This window comes from Dermacentor variabilis, chromosome 1 (genome assembly GCF_050947875.1).
Source record: "Dermacentor variabilis isolate Ectoservices chromosome 1, ASM5094787v1, whole genome shotgun sequence".
Lineage (NCBI taxonomy): Eukaryota > Metazoa > Arthropoda > Arachnida > Ixodida > Ixodidae > Dermacentor > Dermacentor variabilis.
In genome coordinates this window covers 140,989,048-141,004,834 of record NC_134568.1, presented here as the reverse complement: position 1 = coordinate 141,004,834, position 15,787 = coordinate 140,989,048, and the positions used below count along the sequence as shown (strand labels likewise).

The 15,787-nt window shown below is 48.1% G+C and overlaps 1 protein-coding gene across 2 annotated transcripts in view; it reads right to left on the bottom strand.

Annotated features, from left to right (window-relative positions):
- LOC142585522 (uncharacterized) overlaps positions 1-15,787 on the bottom strand; it is a 165,530-nt gene that overhangs the window by 39,768 nt on the left and 109,975 nt on the right. For both annotated transcript variants that reach the window (XM_075696329.1, XM_075696338.1), the window contains 3 exons: positions 14,150-14,191; positions 13,853-13,925; positions 10,232-10,305 (listed from right to left, as the gene is read on the bottom strand). In XM_075696329.1, coding sequence (XP_075552444.1) covers positions 10,232-10,305; positions 13,853-13,925; positions 14,150-14,191 — 189 coding nt within the window. The remainder of the gene's footprint in view (positions 1-10,231; positions 10,306-13,852; positions 13,926-14,149; positions 14,192-15,787) is intronic.

Here is a 15,787-nt window from a genome sequence, read left to right as displayed (position 1 = left end):
ATTCCACATTTTCACAGGTTCTGACACTGCTGTACTGACATGCGCAGAATTTGACAATGGCGAGACCATTCGTCAGGTTTCTGCTGTACCGCTGGACGATGACTCCGAGTCTGAAGATGACGCACCATGAGCTATGCTGCCGTCGCAGGCGGAGTGTGTACAAGCAGCGACTGTGCTTTCAGCCGCCTATAGTGACCGTACGACCCTCTCTGAGATTCAGGCTTATCTAATTGTGCGTAAACGGAACAGCGAGCAACAGCGCATTCACGATTTCTTCAAGACTACTGCTGAGCCCGAATAAGTGCATGGAAATAAAGGATTTCTTTTTTTTTTTTCTTAATGTGCTTTTTCGGACACCTGTTTATTTGGACATTTCTGCTGTCCCCCTGGGGTCTTAATAAACGGTCAGCAAATGTATGTATGTATGTATGTATGTATGTATGCATGCATGCATGTGTGTCTGTGTGTATGTGTGTATATATATATATATATATATATATATATATATATATATATATACAGTCGAACCCGGCTATATCGAACTCGCAAAAAAACGCCTATCAGTTCGATATAGAGCATAATTCGATATAAGCCTGCTAAATAATTGGGTGTCATAAAAGCACATACCATTTATAAAATCACTTTATTGATTAAACTAGCTTAGTTTCGCACAAAACAGTCCGGCATTTTCTTCTGCTTTGGCAATTTCGCTGCCTGCGACGCACGCACTTTTCCACATTAAGGAGTCGGAGCAGCTGAGGCCGCAACTTTCCGCATTCGCGCAGAAGCACCGGACTAGTGCGAGCGCACCAATCACTTCGGAGGATGTGGGCCAAGGACCGTCGTTGCTTTCCTCATTGTGCCCACTTTCACTTGTGCTCGGTACGATGTTGGCAATGTAGTCTTCGTTTTCGGGCTCTCCCGTGGTCGCGACACATCATTTGCGCTCACAAACTCATCCACCGTTGATTCGTCAACAGCTTCCGAAAATTCTGACAGTTCGCTCCAAACTTCGGCAACACTGGTGACGGCTTCGTCGCATTAATCAGAATTTACGGTCATCACCGAGCACGCGGAAGTCGGCACGGCTGAAGCAATTTCAGATTAACCACTCGTACACGGCCGTGCGTACGGGTCGGGCGCCACGGGCACCGGGTCGCGAGTTTGGACGCTTTAGCCCTAATCTCCCCCTTAGTCTTCAAGATCGTGCCGAGAGTGCTCCTCGGAATCTTGTGCTCTGCGGGGACATCCGACTTCTCACCGCATTCGACACGATTTATGATTGCGAGCTTCACGACGAAAGGCAAATTCTTCCGCTTCATCACGGCAACACTGCGAGGGAAGGCCTACAAGGCGCACACAACGACAGCGAGACAAGTCGCACTTTCGCCATCTTGCATGACGAGGGCACGAGAGCATCTGATTGGCTGTCTGAGCAAGCTCTGTGGGCGGGCCAGGATCATTTTTTGCAGGGGGGGTGCCGATGGCTCGTCCGAGGCAGCGCGGTCGGGTGCGGTCACGGTAGGGAGAGCGGTTGGATGGAGCCGTGCAGCCGGGTTTTCTCTGCCACCGCGAGGGAAAGCCAACTTCCGGGGGCACTTTCCGCCGCTTGACGTTCGATATATCGGGTGTAGCTGCTATTTTTGTTCGATGTAAGCGTAATTTTTGCGATATATACTCATTGTAACTATATCGTGTCCAGAAATTGTTCGATATATAGAATAATTCGATGTAAACGGGTTCGATATAGTCGGGTTCGACTGTATATATATATATATATTGATACAGTAGAACCTCGTTGATACGTTCCTGTTACGTACGCTGTCCCGGTGCCAAATTTCGCCATAGAGAACACACAAAATGATCCAATAGAGTTACGCTCATATTCTACCGGTTCATAAGTTCCCACAAAGCAAGATTTTTCGGCACCAACGTACAGTATGTTGCCAAACTGCAATCATATGATATGTTTTCCGGTCGACAGATCTCGTGTAAACAAGAAAATGTGTGATGCTCGCGCAATTGAGAAGAGTATATAACTGCCCGCTGCGGCAGCTTCACTGGAATACTTGCCCGCCCGTCTCCCGTAAAAACGGTGGTGTGCACTGTTTCTCATTTCGGTACCAGCAAAGTTCCTCCTGGGTCGTTGCACATGGCATTCACAGCTATCACTGCCAATAATATTGATATAAGCATCATCGACTATCTGTTTCACGGCGCGTGGTACCGTCGGAAACATGGCGCATGCGTTTAATAGGCAATAACTGAAACGTGCCGCCCTTCCCTGCTGCAAACTGCGATCGTATATGATTTCCGGCCACTAGATCCCATATGAACAAGAAGAGGCACAAGGCGTGCGCGGTTGAGAACAGTATATAGCCGCCCTTTTCACATGAGAACGATGGCACACACAGCTTCTTATTCCAGTACCAGCAAATCTCCCCCCAAATCGTTGCACGCCACATTCACAGCTATTGCCGCCAAACCTACTGCAATAAGCATTTTCACCTATCCGTTTTACAGTGCTTGGTGCGTAGCGTCATTGGTAGCGTACTGCACCTTTTTAGTAGGCGATAATCCAAATGCGCCGCCGTTCCCTGCTGCAGGCGGCGCGATGTGGGCATCCCGTTTCGCTTCGGCGGCATCCGGTGTCGCCAACCAGCTTGGTTTCGTTTTGGTTGCCCGTCGCCCTCTTAAAACACCACGCAATACGAAAACAACAAAATGCGCCTCAAGTCGCCGAAGCACCACCAGCTCAACGCGTATCGGCGTCTCATGCCGCAACGATCCGCACGACGCTTCGCATTACAATAGTTGAGTCTCGAAATTTTTAGTTGCGGATCGTACGTTCGCCCGGTTAGTACGTCTTTTCTCGCGGTTATTTCCAAAACGTATGAACAAGGTTCTATGTACAGTCAAACATGACTATATCGAACCCATTTACATCGAATTATTCTGTATATCGAACAATTTGTCGACACGGTATAGTTACAATGAGTATATATAGCAAAAATTACGCTTACATTGAACAACAATAGCAGCGACGCCCAATATATCGAACGTCAAGTGGTGGAAAAGTGCCCCCAGAAGTTGGCTTTTCCTCACGGCAGTGGGGAAACCCGGCGGCGCGGCTCGATCCAAGCGCGTTGCCTCGGACGAGCCGTCGACACCCCCCTGCAAAAAATGATCCTGGCCCGCCTGCAGCGCTTGCTCAGACATAAATCGAAGCTCGAAATCATAAATCGGGTCGAATGCGGTGAGAAGTCGAATGTCCCTGCAGCGTGCAAGATTCTGAGGAGCACTCTCAGCACGATCTTGAAGAATAAGGGGGAGATAAGGGCTAAAGCGGCCAAACTTGCGACCCAATGCCCGTGGCGCCTGACGCGTACGCATGGCCGTGTGCGAGTGGTTCATCCGAAATTGCTTCAGTCATGCAGGCTTGCGCGTGCTCGGTGATGACTGTAAATTCTGATGAATGCGACGAAGCCATTGCCGGTGTTGCCGAAGTTTGGAGCGAGCTGTCAGAATTTCCGGAAGCTGTTGACGAATCAACGGTGGACGAGTTTGTGAGTGCAAATGAAGGTGTCGCGACCAAGGGAGAGCCCAAAAACGAAGACTACATTGCCGACATCATACCGAGCACAAGTGAAAGTGGGCACAATGAGGAAAGCAACGACGGTCCTTTGCCCACATCCTCCGAAGTGATTGGTGCGCTCACACTAGTCCGGTGCTTCTGTGAAAATGCAGAAGGTTGCGGCCTCAGCTGCTCCGACCGACTCCTTAGAAAATGTGGGGAAGTGCGTGCATCGCAGGCAGCGCAATTGCTCAAGCAGAAGAAAATGCAGGACTATTTCATGCGAAACTAAGCTAGGTTCATCAATAAAGGGATTTTATAAATCGTATGTGCTTTTATGACATCCAATTATTTAGCAGGCTTATATGGAATTATGCTCTATATCAAACTGATAGGCGTGTTTTTGCGAGTTCGACATAGCCGGGTTCGACTGTATATATATTTTGTGAAGAAGAAGACGCGCCTCGCGGCACAGCCGCATCGCCAACGCGCGGCTCGTCTCGCCTCGCGCTGTTGATTGCTGGCGTCCGTTTGGACAGTGTTTCGGGCTGCTTCGCCGTTCCCGGTTGCTGTGTCTTTACATTAGGAGCCGCCAATAAACCTTTTCTCAATTGGTGGAGGTGCTGGGACTCAAACCCCGTCGCTTGAAACCCTGGAGCTGAGATCAAGAACGCTACCACCCGCCATGACCGACAGCTCCTCCCAAACGGCATCGACGCCACAGTCCATCACCTGCACCGGCGTTCCACGACAACGGGACCCCAAGGTCTTCAGCGGTGCAGACGACGAAGACGTAGAAGACTGGTTTGCGTCATATGAACGGGTGAGCGCACACAACAAGTGGGATGATCCAGCCAAGTTAACTCACGTCATCTTTTACCTGGCTGGTGTTGCCCAACTGTGGTTTCACAACCACGAAAGTGACGTGCCCACATGGTCAGTCTTCAAGACAACCTTTACGGAAGTGTTCGGCCGACCCGCTGTTCGCAAGCTGCGCGCCGAACAGCGCTTGGGCGCCCGAGCACAGCAGACGGCGGAAACGTTCACAAGTTACATAGAAGACGTCGTGGACCTTTGTAAACGAGTCAACGCCGCAATGCCCGAAGCTGAGCGAATTCGCCATATACTGAAAGGCATCGATGACGGCGCATTCCAAATGCTCCTAGCCAGGAATCCGCGCACTGTGTCTGAAGTTGTCAGCCTGTGCCAAAGTTACGATGAGTTAAGGAAGCAACGCGCTTCGACTCGGCGTCCTTTGGGAAGCGACGAGTTGTTGGCGAGCCTTGACAACATGTACGACCCATCCTCATTCTTTCAGCGGGTCAAGGACTTTGTGCGTGAGGAAGTTGCCCGCCAACTTTCTTTAGTCCCCTTCACTCAGGAGCCCACCTCCCGTCTTCCAAACTCGCTCCGCACCCTCATTTCCGAAGAGGTCGCCCAAGTTGTCCCTTCCGCACACCATCAGCCGCCTGCAGCCGCGAATCTCAACTCTACGCGGGCAGTGCAGCCTGTCGCCACGCCTCTCACCTATGCGCAGCCAGTCCTGCCTGTGGCCGCGCCTCTTACGTACGCGCAGGCAGTACGCAGGCCTCCACCGGCGTCTTTCACGACCCAGTCCCAACCGCTGCCACCGGAAGCCCATGCTACATCTTGGACCGCCCCGCGAGCTAATCCTTGGCGAACACCTGACAATCGACCCATCTGTTATTCTTGCTGCACTCCCGGACACGTCGCCCGATATTGCCGCCGTCGTCCTCAAGCGTTCGGCGACGCCTCGCGGCCCTTGCAGTACGGCAGCCAGCCATTTCGCCAATACGCCGCTCCTTCCCCCCAACCAAATGCTCTTGCTGACATCCCAGAATTTCCTTCGCGTCGCTCGCCATCCCCTCGCCGACGCTCGCTCTCCCCAATGCGTCGGCGACTCGCACCACCTGACCAGGAAAACTGAACGTCGCAGTTCAAGAGGCAAGAACTGCGCCCCATTCGAACTGTCAAAGTCCTCGCGCCTCTCCTGCTAACGTGGTCGAAATTTGTGTAGAAGGTGTTCCAGCATTCACTCTTGTGGATACCGGCGCAGCCGTTTCTGTGATAGCCGCCAAACTGTGCCGTTCGCTGCGCAAGGTGACCACGCCGCTTTCTGGACTGTCGCTTCGTACGGCAAGCGCGCAGCACGTCACTCCGCACGCCGCCTGTACTGTGCGTGTGCTTATTCATGGCATTGTTTACATCGTCGAGTGTATTGTTCTTCCCACCTGCTCGCATGACGTCATCCTCGGATGGGACTTCTTATCCAGTCATAAAGCCGTGATCGACTGCGCACGCGCCGAAGTTGAATTTGCCCCTTGTGACGCACCCTTGGACGACGATTGCGACCGCCCTTCTAAACTTACCGTGCGCGAGGACACAGATATTCCACCTGGCTCCTTAGCCCTCGTACCCGTCTTTTGCGACGCCATCGCTGATGCAACGGTCCTCTTCACGCCGTCCGACGTCTTCATGGGCCGTAAATCTCTCCCACTACCCTTCGCGACGCTTGACATGGCTGGCGGCTGCAGCAATATATACTTTTACAATCCCCTCTGTGCGCCTCTTACGTTGCTCGTTGGTGAATGCCTTGGCTTCGTGGAACTCCTCGACTCTTCGTCTTTGGTTGACGTCCCTGGAGACTCTTTTGACGTCGACCCCGGCCAACCATCTTCGATGTCCGCGCTTGAGGAAGCGTCCAGGGTTGCGTTCTTGAATGCAATCGCCGATACCCTCACACCTGCCGAACGCGCCGACCTTCTTGATCTCCTGCACAAATTTAGCAGTTCATTCGACGTTTCACAACCTCACCTGGGCCGCACGTCGGAAGTGCAGCACTACATTGACACCGGTTCACATCAGCCGTTACGTCAACGTCCATATCGCGTCTCTGCCGAAGAGCGTCGTGTCATTACCACCCAAGTCGAAGATATGCTGCGCCGTGATGTTATTCAACCTTCGCACAGTCCCTGGGCATCTCCTGTCGTTCTCGTTCGAAAGAAGGACGGGTCTATTCGCTTTTGCGTCGACTACCGTCGGTTAAATAAGGTAACGCGCAAAGACGTCTATCCTTTGCCGCGCATCGATGACGCCCTCGACAGTCTTCAGGGAGCAGAATTCTTCTCGTCCCTTGACTTGCGTTCAGGGTACTGGCAGGTCCCGATGGCTGCGGCCGATCGCCAGAAAACCGCATTCATTACGCCTGACGGTTTATATGAATTTAAGGTGATGCCTTTCGGGCTTTGTAATGCCCCTGCCACCTTTGAACGACTCATGGACAACACGCTGCGTGGCCTCAAGTGGTCTATATGTTTGTGTTACCTCGATGATGTCGTGGTTTTCTCGCCTGATTTTCCTACTCACCTGCTCCGCCTCAGACAAGTTTTGACCTGTCTAACGAACGCTGGCCTTCAACTCAACCTCAAGAAGTGCCGCTTCGCCGCGCGAGAGCTCACCATTTTAGGCCACGTTGTGTCCAAGCACGGCGTTCTACCCGATCCTGCAAAACTTCGAGCAGTCGCCGAGTTTCCGAAGCCTCAGACCATCAAAGAACTTCGAAGCTTCGTGGGCCTATGCTCATATTTCCGGCGCTTTGTTAGAAATTTCGCATCGATCATGGCGCCATTGACTCAGCTTCTACGCGGTGACGCCGCCCTCTCCTGCTGGTCCCCTGCATGTGACTCCGCCTTTGCTACGCTGCGTCGTCTTCTCATCTCCCCACCTATTCTTCGCCATTTCGACCCGTCAGCTGCAACTGAAGTACATACAGATGCCAGCGGAGTCGGTCTCGGCGCCGTACTCGCCCAACGAAAGGCGGGCTACCCCGAATATGTAGTCGCCTATGCGAGTCGCACACTGACGAAGCCTGAGGCCAATTACAGCGTGACCGAAAAAGAGTGCTTGGCTTTAGTATGGGCACTTGGCAAGTTCCGACCATATCTGTACGGGCGCCCATTCGACTTGGTCACAGATCACCATGCGCTTTGTTGGCTCGCCAACTTGAAAGATCCCACTGGCCACCTAGCCCGTTGGGCACTACGCATCCAGGAGTACGATATTTGCGTCGTATACCGCAGTGGACGCACACACTCCGACGCAGATGCCTTGTCTCGTTCACCTTTACCTCCAGACTCGGCCTGCGCACCAACTTCCGCACATTCCGTGTCATCTCTCGACATGGACTCCTTTGCAACCGCACAACGTCGTGACCCGTGGATCGCTTCTCTTTTCGAGTATCTTTCTGGATCGTCGACCATCCCTGTATCCCGAACCCTCCGAAGCCAAGCAGTTCATTTTGCCATTCGTGACCAGCTGCTGCACCGACGCAATTACACTCCTGAAGGTCGTCGGTGGCTTCTGGTGGTTCCCCGCAGCTTAAGGTCTCAAATATGTGCCGCTTTCCACAACGATCCGCAGTGTGGCCATGCCGGAGTCTTCAAGACGTACGAACGAATTCACCACCGCTACTACTGGCGCGGCATGTACAATTTTGTTCACAAGTTTGTTCGGTGCTGTCTTGACTGTCAACGCCGCAAATCGCCGCCTTTACGCCCATCTGGTGCCTTGCAGCCGCTCCCGTGCCCTGCCACACTCTTCGATCGCGTCGGCATCGACCTATACGGCCCGCTTCCTATGACACCAGACGGCAATCGGTGGATCGTAGTTGCTATTGATCATTTGACACGTTACGCCGAAACTGCTGCTTTACCAAGTGCTACAGCGCGGGATGTAGCCTCTTTCGTCCTACATCGCTTCGTGCTTCGACACGGCGCACCTCGGGAACTCCTCAGCGATCGAGGTCGCGCCTTCCTCTCCGAAGTCGTCGAAAGTTTGCTTTCGGAATGCCATATTATTCATCGGACAAGCACGGCATACCATCCACAGACTAACGGGCTCACAGAGCGATTTAACTGCACACTTGGTGATATGCTCTCTATGTACGTGGCATCTGATCATGGTAACTGGGACCGCATCCTTCCATTCGTCACGTTCGCGTACAACACCGCGATCCAGGCCACTACGGGCTTTTCACCTTTCTTCCTCCTGTATGGCCGCGAGCCTATGCATACCATCGACACGCTCCTTCCATACCGTCCTGACGCCTCCGACTGTCTACCTGTTTCCGAAGTCGCCCGACAAGCCGAAGAATGCCGCCAGCTAGCGCGCTCCTTTACGGCAGAGCAACAGCAGCGCCAGAAAGAAAACCGCATCGACACGCATCCCAACACTACCTACGCTCCAGGCGTTCTTGTGTGGTTGTCGGTCCCTTTCCAAACGCCGGGGCTTTCCTCGAAACTCGTCCCAAAATTCGAAGGGCCTTACCGAGTGTTGGAGCAAACATCCCCGGTGAATTTTCTCATTGAGCCCCTGTCACCACCTGAAGACTTGCGCCGGCGTGGACGTGACATTGTCCACGTCTCGCGTCTCAAGCCCTACCACGACCCTCTGCCTCCCGATTCTTAAGGTGCCAGGATGGCTCTTTTTGTCCGGGGGGAGATTGTGAAGAAGAAGACGCGCCTCGCGGCACAGCCGCATCGCCAACGCGCGGCTCGTCTCGCCTCGCGCTGTTGATTGCTGGCGTCCGTTTGGACAGTGTTTCGGGCTGCTTCGCCGTTCCCGGTTGCTGTGCCTTTACATTAGGAGCCGCCAATAAACCTTTTCTCAATTTCAAAGCCTTGGTCGAGAAAACTGAGCTGTAATCAGTGCTTGGTACCAGTTCCCTTTAATTAGAATGGGCCATACTGTACATCAGCATTCCTACATGCCAAAGTCATTGACAGCTGGCAACATTCATGGCCCAACAAGAGTAGACACACAAGCATATTCGGCAGCCAGTTTTCTTGCACAAAATTTGTTAATAATGAACCTTGCTAATTTCAAAATTTGACAAGATATTTAACAAAAAATTGGGGGGTTTTACATGCCAGAAACTTCCATCTGATTATGAGGCACGCTGTGGTAGGGTACTCCAGATAATTTTGGCCACCTGGGGTTCTTTGGCGTGCACCCAAACCTAAGTACAGAGGAGTTTTTGCATTTGACCCCCATCGAAATGTGGCCGTCGTGGCCGAGACTTGATCTCATGACCTCCCCCCCCCCATGCTTAGCAGCGCAACACTAAGGCCACTAAGCCTCCACGGCACGTATCGATAAGATATTCTTCTTCAAAAAATTTGTTTCTGTGTTCAATATCTACTCTTCATTATCAACACAGTCCTATGAACTGAGCTTACAAACTAAAGGAGCACCCGTTTAAGATGAGGTAACAATGCATTACTTCCAATGCACACCTCACATTTTGTATACAGCTGCACACTGCCCTAACCTCCTAAATGCAGGACATTCTATGAAACATGTTTTTGTTTAACATAGACAAGATGAATGCTGCCTGTGCTTGAGCTAATAATAGACTGTGATGGCTATGAACACACCATTGCACCAGCAGACCACAACCTGTGTTGCCAAGAAATGAGGACTGCTTTAAGACGCAGCCATCTTTAAAATTTTAAAATACATTGCACAGTGGTTACAATAATGCAAAAAAAAAAATATTTGCCAACCAAGTGTTGCAGTGAGAGAATATGAATATATTGTGCGAAAGCATAGTAATGAATAGAAATGCTATTTACTCACTTCGGCCAAATGATTAACCTCCTTCTGCGACTCGCTGACCTTTGCGTGTAGAGACTCCACATCTCCAATAGATGCTGTGCAAGAAAAGGAAAATAGAAAAACATTTGGAATATGCTATAAGCTATCACGACTGTAAGTCAAGTTACATATTGTATACATTTAAAGCTGTCACTTATCATTTGCTTCTACTGCCTGTTATCTGTAAGCTGCCAAAGTACTGCAGGTCTTTAAGGCACTACTCTTAAGATACGTATGAGATTAAAGCTCTGCAGCCTATAATAGAAGAGGTGTTCAAATAGTGAAGTTTTCTAATCGAACTGAATTGACTATTCCAGAAAAACAGCCTTTAAATATCGAATAGTATTCCCAATTTCTAAAGAAAGTGAAATGAAAAGTTTCATGGATCCAGTTAGGCAACAAAAGAATTGTTTACATTATATGAAACATGTAATGCCACTAATTTCTGGATTTCAGTTAAAGTGAGCTTGTAAATGAGAAACAAAGTACAATCATATCTGGTACTGACAATGTCAACAATGAAAAAAGGAACTGCATGTCTCTAGGTGCGTGTAGTAGAGTGTGTTGGGAGCTCGGTTTAGAGGAGGCAAGTAATACACATTTTTACAGGTTGAGAACGGAGAGTCGACTGGCTTTATTCCACAGTAAAAAAAAGTTTGCCAAGTGGCTGTGGTGGCGCCCCTGTCGGGAAGCCACCTCACTTCCAAGAAAAAGCAGGGGGCAATGACCCCCATCGTGGAGGCCAGGCGAGGTAACTGAATTTCCCAGTAGTGGGTGACAATGTGTAGTGACGGACGATCGCTACAAGTGTACCGCTCATTGAAGGAGCTACAGCCTTGCACATTGTTTTGAAAGAATCCAAACATGTTGAGATAGACCAGATAAATTTAGATAATTAGATTATGGGGTTCTACGTGCCAAAACCATGATCTTATTATGACACACACTGTAGTGGGAGACTCCAGATTAATTTTGACCACCTGGGTTTGAACATGAACATAAATATGAGTAAAAGAGTGTTCTTTCATTTTGCCCCCACTGAAATGTGGCCACCGTGGCCAAGATTGCACCTACGACCTCAAGGTCAGCAGCGCAATGTCATAGCCCTGGGCTACCATAATAAGTGAAAATAATATATTGCTTTGTTTAAATCCAGACAGCAAATTTGTAGGCTGCATAAAGTGAGACATGCTTACTCAATGACTGGTAAATATAGTACACAGTGACCTCCTCCATATGTTCGTTCAGTAACTCAACTGCCTGCGCAATCGCAGTTTTCCTGACCAGAATCATTCAGAGGAGTCTCCACTTACATGAGCCTCTCTCATCACAGACTGAAAAAACTGTTTTCCCATATAGTATTTGAAGAAAACAAAGACTCAAAAACTTCGAATAGTGAATTCCCTAATCATGTCATGTTTGTTTCAGTTATTTCAGTTAGAGGCCAACTGAAATGAAAGTTCATTTCGGCTAAAATTTGTTACGAGTCGTCTATACCACTGAAGCAATCTTGGCAAAGTCACAGGACTGGTAATTGCATAGTTTTTTGTTAGTAGCCTTTAAACTGCACCTAAGCAGAGAGCGTGTGCACCTGGTGGTTTTATGCTATGACTTGAATAGCGCCCAGGAAGCGATTAAACGAGTGAACACAATCGGCAGCCGGATGGAGGAAAGTGATGAGGAGGGGCACTGGCCTACCCATCATTATAGTTTTCTCACATCAGCTCTGCCATGCCCCTATTTTGATTGTTTCATGCAACCCGGTTATAATTATTGGTTATAACAATGGAATTTTTGTGGCATTTGAATACTGTTATAAGTGGGTTCGACTGCACTTTCAAGCTGCTTACCATGGCCAGTATTAAACACTGTCAACATATCATAACAAATGTACACTATGTAAATTCATGACATTAATCATTGACAACTTCTACATCAGCTCAGGTACCATTTATATTGGTAAAGGAGCTTACCAGTCTGCATTGAAGCATGTTTCTCAGTGCTTTTGATGCTCTTTGAAATTGAAACCTCATGTTTTTTTTTCACAGTACTCACTCAGTGATAGCATTCATGCAGTGCATGAACACTGCATAAATGCTAAGGCATACAAAAAAAAAGGCTATTTCCTTATTAGATGCCCTTTGAAATAGAAACCTTTTTTTTTTCACAGTACGCACTCAGTGATAGCATCCATGCAGTGCATGAACACTGCATAAATGCTAAGGCACACAAACAAAAAAGGCCATTTCCTTATTAGATGCCCTTTGAAATAGAAACCTCATGTTTTTTTTTTTTTCACAGTACTCACTCAGTGATAGCATTCATGCAGTGCATGAACACTGCATAAATGCTAAGGCATACAAACAAAAAAGGCCATTTCTTTATTAGATGCCCTTTGAAATAGAAACCTCATGTTTTTTTTTCACAGTACTCACTCAGTGATAGCATTCATGCAGTGCATGAACACTGTATAAATGCTACGGCATACAAACAAAAAAGGCCATTTCCTTATTAGATGCCCTTTGAAATAGAAACCTCATGTTTTTTTTCACAGTACTCACTCAGCGATAGCATTCATGCAGTGCATGAACACTGCATAAATGCTAAGGTATACAAACAAAAAAGGCCACTTCCTTATTAGTGCAACATCAAAAAGAATCAATGTTGTGTAACTTGCATGCACCTGCTTTGCCAACTTCTTTCCCTTGTCCAAAGTGCGCTGTCATATTATATCAACATTGCAACAAATGTGAAGTTCTTAAATACATTTCCTCTATTCAAGCAACCACAAAAGACATCGAAACCTACAGTGGAGGTGCCAAATTTCATCCAAAAGGACTTATACATACGTTAAAAAAATATAGACCTGCCAACCATAGAATTTAGAAAAACATTCCCATTGAAGGCGACATAATACTAAAATTTGATGAAAGATACTAAAGATTGATTGATTATTCAGTATGCTGACTGTTCATTGTCTGTTCACAGAGTTTCTTCTGTAGGGGTGCTGTGCAGTGGCGTAGCTAGGTCGTCTGGCACCCGGGGCCCATAGGTCTTCTGTCACCCCCCCCCCCCCCCCCCCGGTTGTAGTCGAGGAAGGTGAGGATATCGACAATTTCCGGGTGTCTTCAGACGTATATGACACCCCCCCCCCCCCCACTGGCCCCTTGCACCCGGGGCCCACGGCCCCCCGACCCCCCCTGTCGCTACGCCACTGGTGCTGTGAACAGGCATTCTGTTCCACAGTCACAGCAGCAACGATTTGCACTGCAGAAAAACAAAATTTTTTATTACGTTTATTAATGAAATATTCACCTAACTGCTGTCAACATTTTGATTACCATTGTACACTGGTTCTATCAGTTTATGCCACAGCCACATGGGTTGGTTCGTAAGATCAATGGGTGCAAAAAAATGGCCCATAGGAAATCACTCGGCAACTGTATTTTTTTTTTCTTGAAATTGGTTTTTGCTTAAACTGTGTGCAAATGAAAATAGCATAAAATACATGTCAATACGACAATTGTGAAAAAGCAACAAAAGTTTGGCATTTTACGATAAAACCGTAAAAGCTGGCAAGTATAAAAATTTGTGAAAACTCACTCGTTTCACCCTCTCCCAAAAGCTGCGCAAAAGGTTTGATATCCCCGGCTGGAACTAAGTTCCATGGCAAGCTCTGCAAAAAGATAAAGGTTACATGTTCAAGATAAAAGTTCATGATCCTTTCGCATGATTCTGCATAACTGCCGCTGTTTGCCAACTGCATCAATTTCCTCACACATGCATTGTTAGCATACACTGACATGTAGCAAATAAGCATTAACAGACAGCGTTCTCGGATTTCTCCCTTTTATCACATGGCATGGCTGTTTACAATAGGTCAAGAGCTACCCAGCCTACCTTTGCAGCGATCGGTGGTACTGGCGAGATGGATTCTGAGCCCTGTGTGAAAGAATGGAGGACACACACATCAACCCAAATTGTGACATACATGTACCCTCGTTTCCTACTTTTCATTATCTGTCTCATGCAACTACAACATGCAGTAAGCCTGAATAAAGGAGACTGCAATGCAAACGAAATAAAGAAGTCTGGAATAGGTGATGGTGGATATACAGTCGAACCCATTTATAACAATATTCAAGTGCCAAGAAAATCTTACTGTTATAACTGATAATTCTTACAATGGGGTTGCACAAAGAAAGCAGTGTGGACAAACAATAAAGCGTTTTATTTAGACAGAAAGAAGCACAGTCGAATCCATTTATAAAATTATTAACAATACTCCTCAAATGTAACAATGAGCAGCTGTCTCTCCCTGAACTTTTGTGCATGTTCTATGGCAAAATAAACCGCTTACTACAATGTTCCCATGCAGCATTATAGGCGATAACAATTAAATCTAGCTACTAGGTGTCTGCACCAGAAAGGAAAGGAATGCGAAATTCAAGAAAAGAAAAAAAAAGAACATGAACCAAATCACCACCCACATCTTTGCACCTCTTGTCGCACCAGTTGCCAATCTACCTTCTAGCCCCTAGCGGACGTTGGCGGGGTGGAAGAGAGAGGAACGATGAAGGCGTGCCATGCAGGGTGCACAGCAAAAATGAGGGTGTTGCAAAGTGGCTCGTTGTATTTTTGTTCACTTATTTTATCTTTATTATTATTATTGAAGCAATGCCACGAAGGCATGCCGTGCAGGGGTGGGACACAAAGGCGAGATAGAGTGTGAGTGAGTGAGTGAGTACGTGTGTGCGTGCGTGTGTGTGTGTCCCTCGCCAGCTCTCTGCCGTTCTCCCTTCCCAGAGCCACCAGCTGCGTGCCTCTTCCTTTCTACTGGACTAGTGCAAGTCACGTTACACCATGCACTTGATTTTTTAGTTTCTTTTTCCTTGGAAGAAAAGCGTGCACTTTACTAGAAGGCTCGCCACTTGCAGCTGCATGCATGCGTGCATACATGGCGATGCAAGTCGTATGCAGTGCCTCTGTTGTGAGCGCACTGCCCTCAACAGCCCGCTTCCCGAGGGCTCCTGCTGTCCATGATGAGCTGCTGTGCATACACTTGTAGGAAATAATTCAGTAAAAGAAGCCATTTGGTTTGCACTTTGGACAAGGAGGCATGTAGCAAAAATAATTTAAGTGCATCAGAGTGACTGCATAAACTTTAACGAACCGCCATACTTGTGTCTTGTGAGGTAACTAGGAAGCTCCAAAATTGACATGGATCCTACGAGCTGTGCCACCCCATGCTTGTCAAACATAATTTATACAAGACTGTGCCTACATCGCAAATAGTAACAAACTATTTTTCAGATGAGATATTCCACGACATGGACATTATGTTTGTTTGTTTATTTATTTATTTATATGGCAGCCTTATTGTAGAGCTATAGCAGGAGTGGGAAAATCACCAAATTAGCATAAACAAGACAAACACAAGCAAAAAAAAAAAACGCAGGTAGAACAAATTAGACAAAAGTACTGGTGACTATCAACGCTCATTTAGTGGCAAGGAATGAATCACACCACACAATGAAT